This window comes from Sparus aurata, chromosome 17 (assembly GCF_900880675.1).
Source record: "Sparus aurata chromosome 17, fSpaAur1.1, whole genome shotgun sequence".
NCBI lineage: Eukaryota > Metazoa > Chordata > Actinopteri > Spariformes > Sparidae > Sparus > Sparus aurata.
Window position 1 is genome coordinate 4,301,599 of NC_044203.1, and position 24,349 is coordinate 4,325,947.

The window sequence follows — 24,349 nt, forward strand, 5'->3', positions numbered from 1 at the left end:
GTCTGTGCCACAGAGCAACTGGTCGCGACCACTGAGGAGCTGGTCGCGACCAGTGTTTTTAGCGCCCCTAGTGGTAGTGACCACTGGTCTGTGCCACAGACCAGCTGGTCCTGACCACACAGATCTTCATAATCAATGATAATAACAATATTAATCATGATATTTCTGATATAGTGTATTTTATAGACAAAAGATTATGATCTCTGACATGTATCCAGCTAACAGTGCTGTCAAAACGACGGGAAAGGGGAGAAAATACTAAAGCCGCTTCACAGACCACAGGGACCACAGGGCAGATCACTGAGGAGCTGGTCGCGACCAGTGTTTCTAGCGCCCCTAGTGGTAGTGACCACTGGTCCGTGCCAGAGACCATGGTCCCTGGACAGACCACAGAATCAGCTACAACCCCCTCTCAAATAATGGAAAGAATGATAACAGAAAGATTATCATATGAGATTGAGAAGAGAGGAATGCTGGCAAGTTACCAGAGTGGTTTTAGGAAAGGAAGACACACCATGCACTCAGTGATAAGACTTGAGAATGAAATAAGAAAGGCCCAGGCAAATAAAGAATCAGTAATTGCAGTTTTTTTTTTTACATAGAAAAAGCCTATGACATGATATGGGAGGAAGGAGTGTTAATTGAGCTGCACAAGATGGGTGTTGGTGGGAGAGTTTTTAACTGGATAAAGGATTTTCTGTTTAGAAGAAAAATTCAAGTACGGATTGGATCAGACTTGTCAAATCAGTACACGGTTGGAAATGGCACACCTCAAGGAAGTGTGATAAGCCCGCTACTTTTCATCATTATGATCAACGACGTCTTCTCAAAGATACCAGTAGACATAGGAAGATCACTATTTGCGGATGATGGGACCTTGTGGAAAAGAGGAAGGAACATGAAACATGCAATCAGGAAAGTACAAGGAGCAATTAATGAGGTAGTGGAGTGGGGTCACGATTGGGGATGTAGGTTTTCAGTAGAAAAAACTCAAAAGGTCTTTTTCACCAGGAAGAGAATTAAGGAAGGGATGAAACTAAGAATGTACAGGAAAGAATTAGAAAGGGTTGGGTCATTTAAGTTTTTGGGAGTTGTTTTTGATTCACGGTTAACATGGACAGACCATATCAGAAGAATATAAGAAAAATGCAAAAAAGTAATAAATGTGATGAGATGTTTGACTGGTAGGGAGTGGGGAGCAAGTTGCTCATCATTAAAAAGTATGTGGCCTTGATAAGATCTGTGTTGGATTACGGAAGTGTAGCATATGGATCAGCAGCCAGGTCTCATATTAAGAAATTGGAAGTGATTCAGGCACAGGCTTCGAGAGTATGCAGTGGGGCCTTCAAAACATCACCAGTACCTGCACTACAAGTAGAAATGGGGGAAATGCCGTTGGAATTAAGAAGGTTGGAACAAAAGGAGTGTTGCAGGAGTGCTGGGAGAATGGGAGACATCAGAGGGATAATTTTGGTCAAGTAGGGAATGAGATTGCTCAAGAATTTGGAGTATTTGATATGAGGATAAGCCCTTCAGTAGTATATCCGGTGGTGGCACCATGGGTGCTTGTGTGGCCTGCTGTAGACTGGTATTTGTTGGAGGTAAAAAGGAAAGAAAAAGATAAAATTGATTTGGTAAGTGCAATCGAATATCATGTTATGCAAGAATATAGTGATTTTACACAGGTTTATACTGACGGTGCTAAGAAACTTGAGACAGGAGTGACAAGGTATGGGGTGGCAATACCAGTTAAATGAATTGGAATCCATAGAAGCACATTCAATAAATTAGGGGTTTACACAGTAGAGATGTTGGCAGTATTGGTTGCACTACGGTGGGTGGAAAAAACAAACAAGATAAGGTGTTGATATGCTCAGATTTAACCTCAACCCTAGCAAGCATAAGGTCTTTCCATTCAAACAGCCGACAAGATGTACTATATGAAGTCTTTCAGTCAGTCACAAGAATAACAAATCAGGGAGGTCAGGTAAAACTTCTGTGGGTTCCAGCGCATGTAGGGGTAAGGGGGAATGAGAGGGTGGATGAGTTTGCAAAAAGGGCTTTAAAGAAAGGAAATATAGAAATGCAAATTAATGTCAGTAAAGCAGAGGTTAAATGTGTAATCTGGGAAAAAACAACCAAATGTGGCAAAAAAGATGGGATAAAGAGGAGAAATGGAGACATCTATATCAGATTTAGAAGAGTGTCAAAGTAAATAGGGCAGGTAGTGGAAACAGGAGAGAGGAAACTGTGTTAATAAGGTTAAGGTTGGGGCATTGTGCACTTAACAACACACTGAAAATGATAGGGAAACATCAAACAGGCTTGTGTGAGGGATGTCAGGAAGAGGAGTCAGTGGAGCATGTACTTATACGTTGTAGGAAGTATAGAGCACAGAGAGAGATGATGAGGAATAATCTGAGGGAAATAGGGGTGCAAGAATTCACATTAAAAGGATCACTGAGTATGGGTGAGAGAGCACAGGTCCGGATACTGTTAGCTTTTTTAAGGGATACAGGGATTTTTCATAGGATATGATGGATAAACAGGAATAGGGTGTTAGGGTGACTGACTTGGATGTAGTGTGTGTGTGTGTGTGTGTGTGTGTGTGTGTGTGTGTGTGTGTGTGTGTTTTATTTAACTATTAATTTTTTCGTTTTCTTTTCTTTTTTTTTCTTTTCGATTCGATTGTAAGTCCCCTGCACTTTTTCAAAAGGCCGTTTTGGTCCCCTGCAGTTTTTACCGTCCAAAAGACATGTTACGCTTTATTTAACAGAGACGCGTCAAGCACTAGGACCAAGCGGAAAACGGCCGCTCAAGCTGAAGCCAGTTTCCCTGAGTTTAGACCCGCCCACAAGCTCCTCGATTGGCTCTGCCGTTTCTTGTGTGATTGGCTGTCCCCGCTGTCACTCCGTCTTGCTTGCACAGCAGTCTGCTAGTTGCCCAGAAGGCCTTAGTAATCTGCCACTGTAAATTGGGCGTTTGTTCTGGCTGGATCACGTCGCGAGAAAGATTGTAATATCAGAGGTTTCATTTACATTAACGTTTGAATCGGTGTCCATGTGCGTACGTGATTGCGTGTGTGTGTATGTGTGTTTGGTAATTAGGCGCAGCCAGGATGTAAATTACCAAATAATAGCCGGGGCGTTTATTTGTTTCAATCACTTAACAGATCAGGCGTTTATTTGGGACCAGACGTTTAATTCAATAGTTATGCGTCTTCTGCAAGTGAAGTTGTTGTGGCGGAGGAAACGATTCAGCCAACCAGCACTCGCGGCAGACTGGCCCTGTTGCTGTCCTCCTCGGACAGACGCTGATGCTCAGTTTTATTTTTTCACCAATCTCTCACTCTCTTGGGGTGGACAGAGAAACGTCTAGCGGCTGCTTCTCCCGAGTTTTCCTCTGCATATTTTACGAAGAAATTTAAAATTTCAAGTCGTACTTTTTATTGTTTTGCTGCACTGGTACCATGGCGATCATCAATGTGATAGTGACTGACAGAAAGCAAGCACAATACGTAAAAACAGGCGAAGAAGAAAAACTTGCAGCGTCTTCTTCCTTGATTAAAAAAAATAAATAAATTAGACTCGGCATTTATTTGAAACCGAAAATATACAAAAAATATGAAATATACACCTGCACCCGGCATTTAAAGGGGACCCTGCGCATAATTGAAACCCGGCTATTATTTTGTAATTTACGGTATTCAAAGAAATGCGTTACACCCATCCTGCAACACCTTCACTGGCTCCCAATAAAGCAGCATATCCACTTCAAGATCCTCCACATCAATTACCAAGCTCTCAATGATCTTGTATAGTGTCTTTCAGTTTTAAGTGCTGATAAATAAAATGTTATATTATTATGATGATGATTATTATTATTATTATTATTATTAATGTTATTGTTATAACTGTAGAGCCTCAACAATGCAAATATTTTTTTTAAAAAGCTTATATTTAATGCCAAAGTGATGCACTTATTTTCATGTATTATTTTTATGTTGAAAGGCTGCAACTGTTTAGAAAAAAAAAAAAAATGAAAGATTTAGGGGAAAATACAATAAAACCTCAAATTGCAAATGTGATTTTATACATCCAAACTCATGAGAGTTGTGAAACTAAGTTTTTTCCTCTATAAAATGAGGTCTGTTTACCATATATTCCAAAAATAAGTGTAAAATTGGTGGTACTGTGTTGGAGTGAAGTTGACTAACAAGGTGAAACACAGAACCGGGTGATAATGTTTTGCTACATGCTTCACAACCAGTCAAACCAAAAAAGGGAACAGTAAACTTAAAAGTAGCAATAGAAAACTAGAAGAACTACTAGAAAACACAGTGAACTGAAAGAGTTGGAGTTTTATTAAAAATACTTGTGTCCCCCCCACCTCTGAAATCAAAATTTCGTCCTTGGCCATAGGTATAGACTGCCGTGAGATTTCCCATGATGCACTGAGCTCCTCTCTCTCCCTCTTCCTCTCCATCTGCACACATTATTATGTGATACTAACTAGACTTCTCCATGGAGTCTCAGCTTACTCGTCTCACAGGTTCCCATGGATTATGATCAGCCTGCTGCTGTGTTCCTGATCAACTATCTCTGATACTACTACTACTACTATCATTATCATTAGTATTATAATTTTTACTTGTATTGTTACCTGTTATATTTCTATAGCTGCTAGTATTATTAATATTTGGCATATATCAATTATCAGTGTGGCCACTGACAGGCGGGGCACTCTTATGCTGCTACTGCTACTACTACCATAGTCTTTATACTACTACTGCTACTAGCTATGACAACTACACCTCGCAGCTGTTAGCTTATTAACTTATCTGAGCACAAAGATAACTGTCCATCAGAAAACTCAGTAACCACTGAGAGTTGAGACAGTTTCACCCAGATCAATGAATGCAGTTATAAGTGTGTTTTTAAACCATTGCTGTGGCAGCATTCAGGTCCCTATTCATCAAGAAAATCTAATCAGTTTATCTAAATATATCCAAATCTCTATCACATTGCCTCAGCGGGCTGTACAGTGACCGACATCCTCTGTCCTTAGACCCTGTTTTTTTTCTACAGCCGCAGCTCTGAACAGTAGTTGGTTTAACATTACCCTCACCTGTTTCAGGAGTTCAGTTACTGCTAGTGAAAACCCAATGTTTCCTGATTTTGATGCTCAAAAATAAAAGGTTTCAAATAACTTTGTAAGGGGGGACTTTCATTGTGATTTATAGGAAAATTGTGTCTGCACCAACACTTCTTTGAAAATGGAGGGAGATGTTGAAATGTTGCATAGACAGGAACTTTTAATAATCTATTTTATCTATCCTATCTAAACACTTTATGACCCACTTCAGTAATAACAGCATGCACTTTACAGTGACTGTAACAACATGCTCGTAAATCTAGGTGCTGTATTGTAGGCAACTGCCTGAGAACCTTCATCAACAACATGCTCGTAGCTCTGTCACATAAGGGGAGAGACTCATTCACCCCCATCCTCTACTCTCACTGTTCTGCATAGATGCTCGCATTTATTCAAAATGTATATTGAAAGTGTCGTTTGTACAAAATGCACCAAATTCGACACTACTCTTCCTTTGGTCCTTGGCAACAAACTCTCCAAATATGAAGTAGCTCAAATTAATGGCTGTCGAGATGTGTGAACCACGGACAGACAGACCCCCACCAAACAACTGAAGTAGCTGGGGACTTGTTTTAAAATGTGAAAAACAAAAACATAAGACAGCAGCTTGTCCTGCGTAATCCAAGTCTCCAGTATCCCGAATAGATAAGAAGAAATGTTTCATACACCCTGAATACAAGGTCATGTCTTTGCACTCAGTACGTTTACATGCACAGCTTAGTCGGATTACAGCCATAGTTCAACTATGCTACTCAATCAGACAACTGCAATTGTCCGAGTATACATGCCGGTGAGAAAATCGGATTATTGGCCGAAGCATGTCATACCCTGGTACGATAGGTGGCGCTGTGCCCATTTCAGCCAGTGGTAATAGAGCCCCCTCCGGCTGACCTCTTCACCAGCAGCAACAAACTGCATCGGCATTCGAGAAAGATGGCGTACGAAGAGCGAGATGAAGCTACATCTTTGTACATTTCGTATATGGTGTACATGATAATTACACAAACTAGATGCACAGTGGCGCTCTTGCTTGCGGTGATTTAGGAGGAAAGACGCCACCGTCCCCGTCCTTCTACTTCCGGCTCACGGCCCCGGGAAAGAAATCTTGCGCCTGCACAGAACGCAAAATCCGATCTGATCTGATAGAACAAATACATGCACGAGTAATGCGACTATCAATCGAATAATCTAGTTGTTTTAATCTGACTATGAGAAATCCGATCTGGTCCGATTTTAGTCAGACTAAGGTGTATACATGCATCTTAAAAATCAGATTATAGTTGGACTAACCCAGTAATTGGGTTTTCTTGAGTGTCATGTGAACGCACTCACTGACTTTGCACAGGATGCTGTAGGCTTAGCAGCTACAGTGACGATTTGGGATTTAAAAAATGGTGTAAACAGCATCTTACTGCACACAACTTCTCATCAGCATGGGTAGTGGGTAGTTATTGACTGAATTTTCATTTTTGGATGAACTTTTCCTTTAAATCCTAAAATGTAATGATTGAGGTTATGGGGACTTGTGTTTTTGTCTCCAAAAGGAGGGCAGGTCTCCACAATGTGTGTGTGAACAGGTTTATGTCCCCATAACATAAACAAGTAATGTGTCCACACATACACACACACACACACACACACACACACACACATCCATTATTATAACAAAATTTTTCTTTAATAAAAAAATCAACATCACTTTCAGTCGGTCAAGATATGAATAAAAAGCTGTGAGACGATTACATATTGGTTAGAATACTTGAGATGTTATGTGTTACTGACAATTTTGATTTGACTTAATTTGACATCAAACTACTTTCTATTGGCATTTCAAAGTCTATTTTAGTGAAGCTACAAAACTCTTGCTCAACCAATGGCACAATAAAGCAGTCATATATTTCTTGAGAATACAATCAGTATATCATCCAATCATCACACACATATCTACAGTATGTACACATATTAAATAATAGAGGGTCTACAGAGCAAACTGTTCAGTATTCAACTTGATACTAGCACAGTAGGTGTATAACTGGTTCTTACAAGGACCCTTATTTACTCTGTGTACAGCACATCACTAATATAGAATGTATGAGAGCAGATGGCAGCCCATTTAGTACAAGCCCAACCCAGCATTATTATCTTTTAAAACAAGTGAAAAAATTCAACAAATGTTGATATTCGTTTCTAGCATTATCCAGCACTTATGTTTTAATACTAGCAATGAAAACTTCCTCCTTCCTGATTTTTCAATACCTGACAATTGTCAGTGGTGGCACATGCATATGGATTGGTATGTAGCGGCTTCAAACTTTGCCACATTTTTGTTTTAATCATTTAGTCTTTTAAGGCATCATGGCTATGTATTCTGTAGTCCTAAAACACAGAAATCAGTTAGCATGTTGGCATATCCGATGCCCTTGTCTCAAAGTCTGTGAATTTGTTGAATGTGTTTTCAGTTAAATGTGTGAAATAAGGTGTGTAGTTCCACAGGCTGAACAGACTTACAGGTTTTGTTCTCCAAAATAAAATCCATTATTTAATGTCCCACAGTTTAATCATAAAGCTCTTCATGTGTTAAAAACAGTTAGCGGTTGCTAACAAGTGTCTGAATGAGACTACAGAGGTTGTCGGGACATTAAACATTCTCAGTGAACACAGAGTCTCATCTACTCACACATCCATCTTTACAGGCCCACTTTAGTTACACACTATTCTAACTTTGACTTTACAACTTGTACATTGATCAGTTTATAGAAAACCTGTATGTAATTGTGTAGGAAGACTCTTAGTGGTGGTGACGTTTAAGTCATGTGACAGTGATGTCGTCTGTTTGTAGCCCAACATTAGCTTCTAACTGCTACACATTTAATTTAGCTTCAAACACCAGAGTGGTGTTCATCTGTGGAGATTATCTGGATAAACAGAACATGTTGGTGTCATAAACTTGTGTTTGACATGCAGATTATTTTCTGCAATAATCCAAAATCCAATTTAATAATCCTACAGAGGGAAAAAGAGCCACGCTGACTTCAGAGTTAGCTACAAAAATATGCAATTGCTACAACACACTTTAAGGGTGGCTGGTAGCAATCATAGGTGGGTAACTTGGGCAGTGGCAGCCCAGTGGTTACAGTAGTGGAATGAGGGCTGCCAGTTTACTTCCCTGGCCAGATGGCACAAAAATCTGGCAAAATGAGATCAGATGTCAGGACCTGCCATTCTGCTCTCAGGCCACTCCATTTTAGAGCTGTATGTCTGTGTATGGGGGGTTTAGATTGGTTAAATGCAGATGGGTTTTTTTCCATGGAGAATATAAAGTAACATTCTATCCTAATTCATGAAGATCAGTAGAGGACAGATTTAATTATCCTAAAATAAAAAACAATCCTTCATCTAAATGTTAACACACTCAAGTCTTCACTGGATGAGCTTAGTTCGTACGTAAAATTAAAACCTTATAGGCACAATATTTACACACATAGATGGTATTCTTCAGAGGAAAAGAAACAACTTTGAAAACAAACTGAATTACCCTAAAATAAAATAAAAAAACCTCATTCATATTACAGCAGAATCAAAGCCATAACATCACTTTCCATGGGATGAGCTCAGTTCAGGTCAAGTGACACTGATCACAATCACCAATATTTTCCAAACTAAAAGGTGGTCTTTGGAAATACTAACATACTCAAACACTGTATCTCATACATATCTACATATATTCATCATATTATATACAGAATCCCAACTATATTTGTTTGGCAATTTAACAAAAGTATTTACTCATAATGTTCCACAGTTAAGCCATGGAGCTGCTCTCTGAGACGGAGTGAGGAATTCTCCAGAATTTATGTGGACTTTAATACTGTATTATATTCTGTTATAGTACTAGTAGTGGTAGTAGTAGTAGTAGTAGTAGTAGTAGTAGTAGTACTAATAGTAGAAAGGTATAACACAATCCAACTCAAAAATCCTTTCCATTAACTTGTTATGTGAAATTTTGTGGAAGAGAAGCAAAAAAAGACCAGGGATCATGTGCCACTTCCCCTCATGTAGTCAATGATTAGTGATTGTACTGTTGCAACTAGGGGACAGAGATTGGGGTTGTCTTGGAAGGCAGGTAATGGTGGGAGGTTAGTCCTCGTCAGCATCTGGTCACTAAGTAGATACAGTACTGACAGTACGCTGCCTCTTCAGATGGTTTCCACGTTTCCTCTTCTGGCAGTAGACATACAGAGCTGTGAGGGGCACACAGCTGACTGACGAAACCAGTAGCAGCCCGATGAAGATTTGACCAAAGATAGGATACTCTTTCACCACTGTCTTACCCTGAGGAGACAACAAGTTCAGTTAACACCTGTCTCAACACTTATTAGTCTGACATTTTAGCAGAATATCATACAGTCATTCATTTAGGTGCAACTCTCGTGCCATCACTGAGCAAGGAACTGTCTGCTCTAGTGGAGCTGCTCAGTGGCTGCAGATCAGATTGAGGTTGTGGTGGACAGCTTCCAGGTGTGAATGTGATCAGGTTGTTCTAATGAATCTTCCGTGAGGAAATAATATTGAGATAAATATGTGTTACTGTAAATGTGATTATTTGAGGAGAACAGAGCTGTTTTTCATGAATGGATGAGCACCTAGGTTACACAAGTATTCATGGTGAAAGTAGGCTAAATGTTGCTGGTATTACTACCTCAACCTTCTTCGCTTCATATTTGAAATGTGCTGAAAATGTGTCAGCCAATCACAAAAAGGTTTGGAATTTTGTTGGATTCATGTATTATTCATCCTTTGTGTAGAAGTAAATTGACAGTACAGTAGCATGTGCAATCACATACTGTTCATATGATTTACAGAAAAACCCATGAGTGTCACACAGCTTGTCTGACCTGCTTTCCGTGTTGTCTCTCAACACCAGCAGTAACTACCAGTAGCTATGTAAGGATTCCCTTCAGCACAGCTTAAAAAACACTGCACAGACAGCTAGAAGCAATTTAGACCCATTTAGAGGCAGTTTATAAGGAAACTGTGTGATGCTTAAGTTGATTAACATCAGCGTTTTTGGATCGAAATTGTGACTGGTTTTGAAGGAGGGTTTTTCGTAAGTAACTGTTGTCTCCTCCTTCCAGAAGTGCAAACCAGCACCCAGCCTTTTATATGTTATGAGCACTCATGAGCATGAGTGTTACAGTACATGTAGCAAAATCAAATCACCTGTCCTCCTATGTTCTGATTAACAGTGTTGGGAGGAATGTGTTACAAAAACAACGTGTTACAGTATAGTGGTAACGGGGTATTATAATGTGTTACTAACAACACTTCAGTAAGACATTACTACAGTTGTGTCACGTGACACGTTACAATCCGTGTTAGTGTTAGCGTTTAGTGTTGATTTTTAAGAACCCATCAACACCAATATGACCTTATCAATATAGGCTCTGTGTGTGTTTAATATAGCCGAGCCTACAAGTTCTGTGTTCAGTCTCTGTGTGACTGAAATGAGTCATTTTTCGTAGCCTAATGATGAAGCCTGATCCTCCGAGCACTTTCATTTACATTCTTGAATCACATATGTCCATGCATTCCTTGTTCTGTGGACTAAAGTTAAAAGAAGAGAAGAAGAGTTTTTAGTCTTTTCATGTCATTATCAAAACATATTTATTCCCATCTCATAATACATTAGACTGTGATCCTTTGTCTCCCTGCTGTTCACTGTATCCAAAACCATTTCTTTATTTCAAAAGATCTAGGCTGTTTGGTTGTTCTATAGAGGTTATTTGGACTTTTTTTAAGCAATTAAAAATAGTGTAATAAGTAATGTATTACTCTAAGCAGACAGTAATATTGTAATGTATTATAGTACTTTAAAATGAAGGTAACTAGTAGTATGTTGTGTAAAATATGCATTTTGAAAATAACTTGCCCAACACTATTGATTAATGACAGAAGGTTCCACAACAACTTGTAAAGTGTCTTGAATGTCTGAATAAACACACGTCATTACACAGCAGCGTAGTGACTAGGGGTGTGCCAAAATATCGATACTACGATATATCGCGATATTTCGTCTTGAGGTACGTTATCGATACACTGGTGCCAAATATCGATATTTAAAAATGCAAAAAAAATAAATAATAATTATTATTATTATTTTATTTTTTTTTGGCCCACCACCACCACCCCTCTTCAGAGGACAGCTTTATCTTTATTCAAACATGGGTGTACAACCAAATAAAATAAAAAAAAATGGTTTAAGTAGCTCTGAAACCCACACATATAGATATTTAATGATAGTTGTAGTCAGTGTGTGTGTTAAGAAGAGACACTGTGCAATATACTCTTTGTTTACTTGGCTGTCATTCATGTGAAATTGATTGACAGTGTTTTGTAATTCCTGTGAAATGGATTCAGTGCAGTCAATAAATTCTGAATTTCTTCAGTGACACAGATATCGTGATGTATCGTGGATGAAATTTCTTGCAATATATCAATTATCGCAGAATCACTGTATCGTGATATTATCGTTATCGTGGACAAAATATCGTGATAGTATCGTATCGCGAGGTACCTGGTGATACCCAGCCCTAGTAGTGACATGTGTTTCTTTCTGTGTGCCTCTCTGCAAGGGTGTGCATGGGGTCATTCTGGGCTTCATATATTTGTCATCTTCCTCCTTTTCTCCCTCCTCTTCTTCCCATTCACTTTTCTCTTTGCTTTAAAAAGTATATCACCACTAGAAAAGTACTGTATATTTTACTGTATATATTTCCAGACTGTCTACTTTATTATTTAATATTTTATTTTATTGTTTACTTGATTATGTTTTTTTATTTCATTTTATTATTGTCTACTTAATATTTTATTTATATCTTTATCTTTATCGCTTGTTTCCATTCACGCTGTATTTCTATTTCCTCTTTTGCACGGAGCACCTGTAACAAAAACAATTTCCCCCCGGGGATCAATAAAGTATTCTGATTCTGATTCTGAAAAACAGCCCTTGCATTTAACTGGGCTCTCTATGTGATGGACAGATGTTAACATTTTTTAAACTGGAGCTTCATGAGCAGAGGAAACAGAGACAGAGGGCTGTGGTGTTCACTTTAGCTCTAAAGGTAAAACAACTTCACCAGCCAGAGATAGTTGACCTAGACTCTTTTTGCAAAGTACTGATAAAGAGCTTCATCACATGGTGCAATGACAATCACCTGAGACTCAAAATGACGTTATAGTGGACCACTGCAGTACGTCTATGAGGTAGCTGAGAAAAACAAAAAACAGTTGTATGAGTTCAACTGTTTGGCCAGTAAAGCTGGTTCTGAACATGAAGAAGCGTCATATTGTAAAACATTGACGGTTCACACACATGTTCAACCTGTCAGCACAATCAGCACAGATTCAAGGTGGACAGCAGTGTTGTAGTCGCGACCATGTAAACCAAGACCAGGTCATGACCAAGACCAGAGTGTATCAACACCAAACAAGACAAAGGCACACAGCATATCAAACAATTATTCAACACAGTGGCAGTGCTGGCCTTGACATAAAATTTAGAGTCCTCTTTTTCTGAGACATACACAAGACTGAATACAAATGCAGTTAGATGCAAACAGATGATCCTGAGACTAAAGTCCAAAACCGACATTGAGTACTTCAGCACTAATGGACACCTGTGTTCAGTATGACCAGCTCATAGTCTAACCAAATGTGAAATATGCTTCAAAACGCCCTTCTGTTCCTGAGCAATGGTTCTGAATGATGGCCAGAATTCTTTTTCTGCAGAAATATTATGATGTCACACAAAATTAGAGATGCACCGATCAGGATTTTTGGGGCCGATCACCGATCACCGATCACCAAAAGCAGCATCTGCCTATCCCGATATTGCCGATCACCGATCACAGGGTCAAATCCATACATTTTTCTATATTGTTGTCTTGTGTAACTTTCATATATTTAATTAATGATTCTTTTTACACAACATTGACATTGTATTATTAAGTATAAAAATGAGGAGATAAGAAAGTATCATGAATTGACCACCGTTTTATTGCAGGCTGAGGCAATGTGCAATATTTCACACTCTAGAGACTCTCTTAGAGACAACTTGGACTCAGCTTACATAGAGTAACTGTAGCTTACTAGTGGGAATGCATGCAGTCAGGGTGGGAATTTTGTCATTTTAGGGGCAAGTCCATTTGGCCTTCACTTTTTTTTTCAGGGGCACCAAGGCCACATGACAGGGCACAAAGGCCACTGAGTAAAATGTGTTGATTTACCTTTCAGACTGATACCATAACATCCTAATTTACAATAAGACATGGATTGTGTATTAAAACATTTTTTTAATACCAAAATCAAGTTAAAGTTACATTAGAAAGTAGTTTTTGTTAAGACGGGTTAGGGTGAGGTGATTTTTGTGACACCACACTGAATATTAGTGTTATTGAATATTTCTCCCAATAGAAATTCCCCAAAATTATGGCAAAGCACATTTCTTCCAAACAAAAAATTGTAGAATAACCAGCAGGAGACCACTGGTGTGTGGAGTGATTTTGGTGACACTACACTCTGAATAATAGTGAAGTTATTGAATATTTTTTGTAGTTTCTCTTTTCAGTGCTGCACTTTGTAGACGGTCCCTGCGCCCTCGTCTCACAGACGGCTGACCATAGAGACCAGAGTTAATGTCCAGACGCTCGTTTGGATGAAAATACGGTTGTAGCTCATTGTCTACCTTACTACGGTAGGAAAGAGCCGTCGGTTGTGTTTTAACAAGGTTGCACTTATCAGTTATTGATCCGGGAAGTTCGAATCTGTGAATATATTTCCAACTTTACCAGACTAAATCCTACCACATAAGTCAGTTACGTATCATGTCAAAACTGGCTGCGCTCGCTCGCTGTGCTGTAAGTTTCGTTCTTCTGTTTTGAGGCGCTGCTGCTGTTTGAGAGGCTTTCATGTGAGATCATCGTGATGATGAGACTCCACCTGCGCGAACCGCGGACTCACTGAAGTTACTGTGAGTGACTACTGTGCACTCAGGTGCAGTGTTGGGAAAGTTCACTTTCTACACGAACTAGTTCAAAGTTCAGTTCACAAATTTAAAAATGAACTAGTTCAGTTCATAGTTCATAATTCAAAATTTTGAACTAAGTTCACAGTTCCAAAAATGAACTAGTTCATAGTTCTTTTTTTTTTCAATATGTTGATGCAAGCTATTATTTTTCAAAATTATTGCCACAGCCCATATAGAACCACAGACGGCTATTATTCTATCAGTTTTAACATTGAAACTGCAGCTCTCCCACAATATTCTGCAGAACCAGGTTGTCCAGCTGCGGCTGGGAGATGAAGACAACGGAGCCGCTACTGTACACCGTTAATGCAATTTGGGTTGTAGAGGATCTGTTTTGGCTCGCTGTTGCCGTGTCTTTTGATTTTTTTTATTCACTTGCACATACCTTGAAAGGCTAGCCGGGTGCTTTAGTGTTCAAATTTAAAATAAAATACATAATTAAGTAAATAAATAAATAATTTTTAAAAAAGAAGAAGAAAGGGAAAAATAAAATAATAAATAAATAGATAGTTCAGACAGTGGCTTCAGGGAAAAACTTTTCATAATGACTCAGTAAGGTATTACTTTTTTTGTTACTTAACAAAATCAGAGATTTAAGCAAAGAGCTCAGTTCCAGGAGAAAAGGAACAAATTTAGGTAGTGATTTTGCTCATTTTTGTTTGTGAATAAAACATTTTGCATAGGATAACAAAGTCCGTTGTGTGTTCAAGAGCATTATTTTCTGGGTTAACATAGCAAATATCATGTTTAAGGGTAAGAGAATGGGCAGAGAGCAGCATAAAAAAAATGAAATTCAACATCACTCCAAAACTTTTGAGATATATCACAATAAAAAAACAGATGTGAAGCTTTTATTTGTTTTTGCCTCCATGCTTAGCACATTGATGACGCATGCGGCGGTGCGACTCTGTGGTGGCTGGTGTTGCCAGTGTTGTGTCCGTTCAGGACCACTGTGGCGCACTGTCTTTATACTTAAACGTCATCTGATCGGACTGATGTGATCTATTTTGAGAACTCCGATCAAAACCGATAGGGGCATTATCGGCCGATTGCGATCGGTTGCCGAACGATCGGTGCATCTCTACACAAAATGCCATCACTTCATCATTTTATCTGTCATATTCTGATATTCTGAGAGGTCACAGTGACCTTTGACTGTCTGGGCCAAATCTGAAGACAGTCCCTTGAGGTGTTATTGAGATACTGTGTCAGAGGAATGGGATGCATGTACATACGTAGCCACACTAAGTGCAGGCATTCTGGTTGTCCATCCATTTGAACAGATGACTGGAAAACATGCCGCCTTTTGTGCTCCACCCAGATCAGCTCTATAAGAATGACACACTACTGCTGCTTGTTGTCTTGCAATGAGCTGAGAATACTAAAAAGCAGCTGACTACAGGAGTCAGTATTGGAAAAGAAAAAAGCCCCAGCTCACCAGCTCTTTGTCCCATGCTTGGTAGGTGGGTGTCCCTCCCCTGATGTAGTTGACGATGTAGGTTACAAAGAGGAAGATGAGGAGAAGGGGACTAGTAATTGTCCACATTATCTTCCAGTACCAGTTGGGACGATGACCAAGCATATCTTCTATGTCTTTTTCAAACCTAAAATAAGTAGAAAATGTATTAAAATCAGATTTTGTTAGTACACTTTAGGAGATTATTGTTCGTTATCTATGCTTCACAAATATGGGACTAGCCACCACAACTGAGGGCACACAAATGTTTGGCCACGTCTTTACAGTAAAGTACACAGAAATGTGAGTAGTTACCGAGGAGGGATGCATAGTGAGTGAGTGATAAGTAAAGAATGAATCAGAAATTTCTTGATAGTTAATGAATCGTTATTAATTAATTCCTCAATAACTGTGATTCGTGGACTATATAGTAGATGATGATGAGTTATTGGAGAACAGACTGAGAGATAGTATTAAAAAAAAAACAATAGGTAACGATTAGTTCATCATTATCTGTGAACCAACACACTGACTACTGTCTTCGTGAGTGCTTCTTGATTAACTATCAACCAGCTGCTGAGTGGCACAAACTAGTAACAACAACTCATAATATACTGATCCAATTACTCTTTTTGTGTATTTTCAGCTAACTCAGACCAACTAATGATAATTAGTAACTAATGAGTCTACACTGGGTAACTACTCAATGACCTTTCACTTTACTTGAAAGGTGCACACATATACTTGCATTTCTTTAGCATTTTTCCAGTCTGCTGACCATTCGAGGCGCTTAATGTCCGTGTAAAGCAAATTCAGCCATTTTCTTCTAAACACATTAAATAGGTCATAAATGTATTTCCTTAAAACATGTAAAAAGCCATTCAACCATTTAGAATAAAATTTTGGAGCTAGGCTTCACAAACTGTGTTTCATCATTTCTGTGTTCAGGATTTAATGGGCGGGTCAGAAATCATGGCCGCGTTACGTAACGCCCAACAGCGGGTGCCTCCATCACAGCCACTGGCATTTTTTGCCCGCCTGCGACCCTCTCCGTCCGGCCGACAGCGGGTGCTCTCATCTCCATTCCCTGAGCGGAGTCCATCTGACAGCACAATGATAATCCACAGGTAATATTCTATGTACGCCAATATAGCTATGACAAGGAATTATATATAGACTGGGGTTTTACGTTTGTGTGTAATGTAAAACATGGACCGAGGGACACCTGAAATGAGCGCCCTGAGTGCGTTTTTTTTTTTTCAAGGACGTTAGTTGCTTTTATACAGAGAGAGACGGGAGCAGCTAGCTCAGACAGAGTCAGTATGTGAGTTATCATTTTCTGTGCGCATGCAGCATACATGATTTAGTTATTTCATAACTAAAGCTACTCCACAGCTGGTATTATCCCTCACAACTGTTAAAAATTGGGCAGACTGGGTAATTGGGGAGCATGTGGTTATAAAGTAACTATCAGAAAAGTAACTTTGAAAGAAGTATGGAAAGTAAGTACACCGAGGAGGCTCCCCTCCCGCGCGTGGGCGTGGTTCCAGCGCCTCTAACTGACACGCCCCCAGCGTTTCACGGAAGAGAGAAGTGCTTGTTTTTCCTAATTTTATATACTTAGCGATTTTTTTAATCTTTCAAATTTGGCTCAGTGGTCAATGACACATGTTTCTGTGGTGTGACAAACTCATAACACAAATTTATTGCTGCTTTACACGGACTTTAACAACACATTCACCCATTCACACACATTCATACCCTGATGACAGAGGCTGCCATGCAAGCTGCTGACCTGCTCATCAGGAGCTGTTTAGGGTTCAGTATCCTGCTCAAGGACACCATGACATGTAGCAAAGGGAGCTGGGGATTTGAACCAGCGACCTTCCGATTTACCAGCTCTACCTCCTGAGCTACAGACACCTAAAAGGACCCATTAATAATCATTACCTATCTACTACTGAGTAACTACTCACATTTGTGTGTACCTTACTGTTAACAAAAACTGTGTTACATCAGTGTGGGGACTACCACACATATATACACAAACCTTCTGATTCCATAGATGTAACTGACAGTTATGACCTCGATGAGGACGACGAACAGCAAGGAGAACGTGGCTGCATAGTCATTGAATATGGTAAACCAGTAATTGCCCGATGTGGTGGTGAAGCTCAGGCCAACCAGCATACAGAACAAACACACTACACCTGCAAGTGAAGCACAGCACCCAGTCAATTTCTAACTCCTTTTCATTTCATTTTATAAGTTCTTAGAATAAGCTTTGAATACATTATGCAAAAGTTTTTAATGGTTGCTCAGTCAGAACAAAGTGGCTTATTCTCATGACATGTCATTCAGTTTGAAAATGGCTACTTCATACTTCTAAAAGGAAAATGTTTTTTAATATTGTTTCACTATTAGTAGCCTACTAATCAGTAATCATTATTAAGTACACTTACTATTTTACGCACACAACTGTTGTTGTTGATGTTGATGCTCTCTCACTTAAACTAAGTCAAAAATGTTGCTCTCAGTAAACACACTCATTGTTTGTCATCTTTGAACTAATGATGTTTACCGGTTATTAAAGAATGAGAAGATAAGTCCACCTGTATAGTATACTATAAATTCTGTTAAAGCTGGTAGTACAGCGAAGCTCATCAGAAAAAGTCCTGCAGAGTGTGTGAACAGGTTACAACCAGTACAAATAAAGTAAAATGGTAATAGATTACTACCACTCTGTAAACAACCAGCATGAGTTGATGGACACAAGAATGATGATGGCAACGCTTTCCATCGATATCAGCCTGGAATTTACCGTTCATCAACTCGATGCTGACACCGTTCAACACCTTGAAGTCTCGTAGCGGGGTGATAATGGCAGTGACGTTGCCCAGCATGCTGCCCATTCCCAACAGCAGGAGCATGAAGAAGTACAGAACTGACCACAGCTGAGGCAATGGCATGTTCTTAATGGCTTCGCTATACACGATGAAGGCCAGACCTGCCCCCTCTACTGCCTGAAACAGATGGAAGAGAGAATGAGTAGAGAATGAGTAAGCTTTCTGTCAGAAGCACTGTCCTAATCCGACATCTTTATCCAGCTGTAAGACATTTTAAAAACTACACATTTAGATCTCGATTGTCTCTGTGTGTTAAGAGGGTTAAAAGATTTTAGTGTCAGAGTCAATAAGATATTAAGAATAAGTGAATTCCGTGCCAGCATAACCCAGCTGTTTCTTAACATGGCAGCTAATAAGCCCATGTGGGCTGCAGATCCCACTACAAACTGAAGCCCTGTTTGTATGGCAGGTCCACTTGTCCTGTGTTGGTATGTTCTGCTGCTTGATGTCCTTTTTAATGTTCATCTCTGACCATTTTTTCTGTTAACTGATTGCTGACTGATTTTTAAATGCACTTTTTAGAATCTACCTCATGCATAAACCAAACATCAATAACAACCTAATTTTACACATTATCCATTATGATAAACATACAGAAAAATAGAAATCCCCCCAAACACCTCCAAAAATAACCCTGATGTCAGGGTAAAAGTCAGGCTCTCTGCCTCTTGCTTTACATCGCTCAATCTATGGCTGCTGATGCCCTGATTTTCTGTGGCTGTTTCACTAATCACATAATGACTTTTTTGACCTATGCACAGTAGTTACAGTTGTCTTATCACTTATTAATACAGACGCTATCAATCAGTAATGAGTCACACATCTCCACTAGTTTGGATTTGTCATAGGAAGGTGTTCATTACACACAAATAATCACACACCTTTGGCTGTCATCACATGTTTTACCTCTCTCCTTCACTCTGTTTAAACTCAACCACTGACAGAAGAAGCGGAACAAAACACATTAAACATTAAAGTTATCTAACAATTGTTGTTCTGTTTTTGTGCAGTTGCTGTGCTCTTCATATAGGACACTAGTTCATTGTCCAGTGTGAAAATCATTCACACTGGCCCTCTTTGGATACAGGGGATGTAGCAGTGTCTCTCCACCCACGCACCTCAACATAGGCAATTTTGGACTTTGCTTCTATGTGTCAAAATATAATTTTATTAAAGTTTTCCACCGGCAGTGGACTTGTCAAACTATGCGCACACTCCCTCCATCTTTCATTCACTGAACCACCATTTTAAGGTCAGTGTTGCAATATTAACACATTTTTAAAAAAAAAACGTCTTCATCGTGTCTAAAAGTAGGTGTGTTTCTCCTTCTGATCAGAAATGTGGGCTCTTCTTCTGTGAAGTGTCTCCACTTCAGCTTTCCAAACAGTTGGGTGGTTTGTTTACAACACACAGAGCAGACCAAATTCTGTATCATATTCTGAATAACAGTGTAAAATGAATGTGCATGTAAACATAGTTAATGTGGAGGGGTCACTTATAGTGATGAACCTACAGCAAACTGTCATCAAAATGTACATATCCCTCAGCCTGCTCACCATTTATACATCATTAATTTAGCTCATAACATCATTTTACCTGCACTGTTTTCTTAGCAAAAACCAACCCCATCCACAGCCAGTTCTCTCTGCTGCTGTCTGGCAAGAGATACAGAAGTATTCACTGTCATATCACCAGACTATAGAGCAGATTCATTCCTCTGTTAGACTCCTCAGCTCACACTTCACCATGAAAAATAGTTTTGTTCTTGTGTAGCATTAAAGGGACTACCCCTGCATATTGTTGTACAACCCTGTGTACTGAAATGACCATTAAAAGAAGATTGAACCTTGAAACTAAAAATTCGCTGTACATTCCCTGCTCAGCATCAAACAGAAGACATTTGAGAAGAGTTGATGAACAATGTGGAGCATTTAGCAGCTTAAGAGCCAGATATATCTGTAGAGACCAAAGACAGAGTTAATTCTGTCTTTTCACAGCAGGGCATTACATTCATCAGGTGGTTAGAAAGCCGACTGAAATGAAAGCTAATGATACTCCGTAACTGCTGGATGTGTAGCAACTTTTTGCTTGTGTGTATGCCTAATCACCTGAGAAGCTGATGACTGATACTATGCTGTTCACAACCTGCCTCCACTGGCTCTAGCTGGACAATCAAGTGTTGTTTTGGTGTGGGGTTTTGTTGTTGTGGTGCTTGTTAGTGTATTTTCAGAGGTGCGCTGCTGAGGCTGGCCTTGGTCTCTTTGATGGCCGGAGCTACTTACTCACACACCTGCAGTGCATTGATAAACCATCTTAATTCCTGTTGTCTACACTCTACTCGCTGACAGATCATTTTGTCTTTGTAATGTGGTACATGGTCTCACAGTTTAACTCTATTTCTTGTGATGTTAAGCTCTTTGTCTTTGTGTTTGCAACCTGACAAACTTTGTTTCTCTTCGGCTTCTCCAGTGATCACTACCTTCAAGTCCCAGCTCTGTTGCCACTGTGCCACCCAGCCTCCAACACCTCTGCCTCCAGCTGATCCTTGTTATTACCCACCAGAGCCTCCACCAAAGCCTCAGCCAATGCCACAACAAGCCTATGCTACCACAATGCTGTGCCTCTTGCCTGAGCCTCCTTCCACTGCCCCCCTACCTAACCTACTAATAACACATAGAAGATGACCTAAACTACTTGATTAATACATGTGTTTTCTATAACTGGCAGATCAGCAACAAAAAAGTCTATAACATATTAAGGCTATGCAAAATACACTACCTGTTCCCTCAACTTGGTTCACAATATTTCAACTCAGACCCTGAATCAATTTTCTTGAATTAAACTTACAACTGAAAGCTCAAAGAGTGTTTGAAGCACCAAATGTCTGTATGTTTTGGACAATCAAGAACAGTTTCTAATGAAAAGGATCAATTCCAACTTAGTAGAAGCATTCTGGGAAACTGTTCATTCATCCCTTACATGGTGAACCACAAGCTTTTTCAAAACACACTTGACACATGACACGTCTTTCATTTTTTAGAGCATCCCTCTCCTCCCAAAACTTCTGAAGGCTTGTCTATGAGTACATCGTATAAAACATAATTTGTTTTCATCAGTCTTTTTCTTGCTGCCAGTAGGTGGCACTACATTTCAACATGTAGATACATCCAGGCTGGGAGTCGTGCAAAACAAGTCTTTTATCTCTTCTTTGCACTTTCAGTTTAGACTCTTTATAACCTGTTTTATTTCCTCATACAAATGGACTTGTATTTCTAAAGCGCTTACAACACTTGTTGACTACATCTAGATGAGGAGAGGTGTGTTTATAACGTTGATGCGTAGTGCTCACACACATTCACAGTTGATGGGCAGTGTTAACCTGGTCAAAACTTTAATATGAATATGCTGACCACATTATCATCACCACATTTTTGCTGCTTGTTTAGCCCCTGAGCAACTTTATTAAAACTTTGGCAGTCCCTCTTCACACTCTTCCCCATTTCCACACATTAGTTCCCTTTTAGTATAGTGTCAGCATTTTTTCAAACAGCTATTATTTATCCCCCTATTTATATTATTTACTCCCCTATTTATACCTCTGTGCACTGATGCGTGGCCCAGGACTGTGATCTTATCCAAAGCAAACTTCTTTGAGTGTCCCAACATTTTTCTGGCATATTTGTTTCTTTGTTTTCTCTCTCCAACATTCTGTGTAAGCAAACTGTATTCTCATGATGTTGATAACAGTGAATATTAGTGCTTTAAGTTGTAAAACAGTCATACAGGTGTAATGATGAGAAACATACAGTGTTTAGTTCACTCTCCAGGTCACAGGCTTCCAATTGGTTTTCGATTTCGGCAAACTGCACCGGATATGTTGTGTTTAGCTTTTCAATCCACGTGAAGACATTGTCATTGGTGATGCTGTCCTCTGCTATATTAAAGGTGTTCAGCAACAGTAAGCGTACCCTGGAAGAGTGAGAAGGGGACAGTTACATGAGGAGTACACTATTGCTGTGTCATATTGATACCCACCTTCAACACTGTGTTCTACACATTGTGCTCATATAAAAACCTTGGCTAATAATGTACATATCAATACATTCATTTATGTCAATAAAATAACCTTAAAATGTCAGCAATTACAAATTTAGAGATTTCAGACATTCAGAAAATAATAATCAATTATAATGTAGTCCGATAGAATTCAATCTGAAAAGGTATTTGAAAAAACCTTTCTGCCATATTTATGGACCATAAACTTTCAACAAGGATTTGTTGTATGTCTTTTTAATTTCAATGTAAACTCAGTATATTCTTTGTTTGATTTGAATTTGGAAAAACAATTTTTTATTGAAGAAATATGCAAAAGACATGAGACAAAAGACCCACTTTGATTAATACAGTGAAATGCCAGAGAGAGAAGCCCAATTTACACTGCCGTTTGGATGTAGGGATCCTGCGCCAATTCTCCGCCTCTATAGGCGCATTATTGGCGAACCAAACCAGTGTGAACAAATAAGCCGGCTGCGCTTATCAAGGGCGTGTCGATCAGACAGTCTGATAACTGCCTCAGTGTGAAAGTCTCAGAGGCGGTGAGTGAAATTTCGCTCCAGCACTGATCCGCCTGTGGAGGTAGTATCAGTAGCCCCTTTTATAGAGAGATGCTGCATCATCTCTGCAGCGGCGGTTCGCTAATTCTCCGCCGTTGGTCATTCACACAGAACCAAGCAGCACCGGCATAAAGACAAACTGCTGTGTTATTCACACAGAAAGCTGGCGCTGATATATTAGGTAATACTGATATTGTGATATTTTAGTAAAAAGTCTCCTTGTTTTCTGATCTGCTCCCCTTTTAGTAAAATATCTATAACATAACACTAGAATATAACAAACCCAACACTTCCTGTGTCGATTTCAAATTAAAAGCCCTTCCACTTTCTTAGTGGATAGAATTCCTTAATTTCCCTTATAAGGCTTTCATTGTGAAATATTTCCAGAAATATGTACTCATGTACACATAAAACGCACACACCTCTCAAGACAGTTCTCGTAGTTAACTGTCGCCTTGAACCCATAGATGGCAAAGGTGACAATGCTGGCAAAGATGGAGGTTCCACTGTTGATCATGGAAACAATGATGGCCTGACGCTCAAAGTTGTTGTTGTAGTGGTTGTAGCTGGCAAAAGCTATGAGTGACCCAAAACCCAAACCCAGAGAGAAAAAGATCTGAGTGGCCGCATTGATCCATGTATTCGGGTTGGCAAGCTGTTCCATCTAAAGACACACAAACATTTTACAAAATCAGAATACATCTATTTGATTGACAGTTATGCAGAGGCACCAAAAGCAATCTAAAACTAACGTAAGGCCAACTGAGTACTGTCTGAAAAACAATACAAAGGCTGCTCAGACCTGGTTTCAACATCTGTCCTGAGTGAAACGTTAACAAGTGGACAGCTCTGAGTACAGCTATGACACAATGAGCACACATTTGAGATCAGATCACTCAGACCACATTCAGAGGTGGTCTGGACTGCATGTGACCACATTCTTTTACCAATGTGTATGCACATGTGTCCTGGGCCACAAGGAAGGACCGGCTACTCAACTGATTTCCTCAGTTAAAAAAAGAAGAAGAAAAGAAAGAAGACGAAAATGAAGAAGGAGGAGGAGGTGAAGCCACAACAACCTGAACAGATTTGTTGATGTGATTCCCATTTGGTTAACTGTAATGCAAACTTTTGG

General features: G+C 39.4%; 1 protein-coding gene across 1 annotated transcript in view; it reads right to left on the reverse strand.

The window, feature by feature from the left end:
- Positions 1–6,810: 6,810 nt before the first annotated feature.
- The window catches only part of slc6a20 (solute carrier family 6 member 20), a 28,876-nt gene continuing 11,337 nt past the window's right edge, over positions 6,811–24,349 (reverse strand). Inside the window, exons 6-11 of the mRNA XM_030394084.1 lie at positions 23,637–23,878; positions 22,408–22,570; positions 18,517–18,718; positions 17,746–17,905; positions 15,678–15,843; positions 6,811–9,486 (exon numbers count right to left, since the gene is read on the reverse strand). Coding sequence (XP_030249944.1) covers positions 9,316–9,486; positions 15,678–15,843; positions 17,746–17,905; positions 18,517–18,718; positions 22,408–22,570; positions 23,637–23,878 — 1,104 coding nt within the window. The 3' untranslated portion in view covers positions 6,811–9,315. The remainder of the gene's footprint in view (positions 9,487–15,677; positions 15,844–17,745; positions 17,906–18,516; positions 18,719–22,407; positions 22,571–23,636; positions 23,879–24,349) is intronic.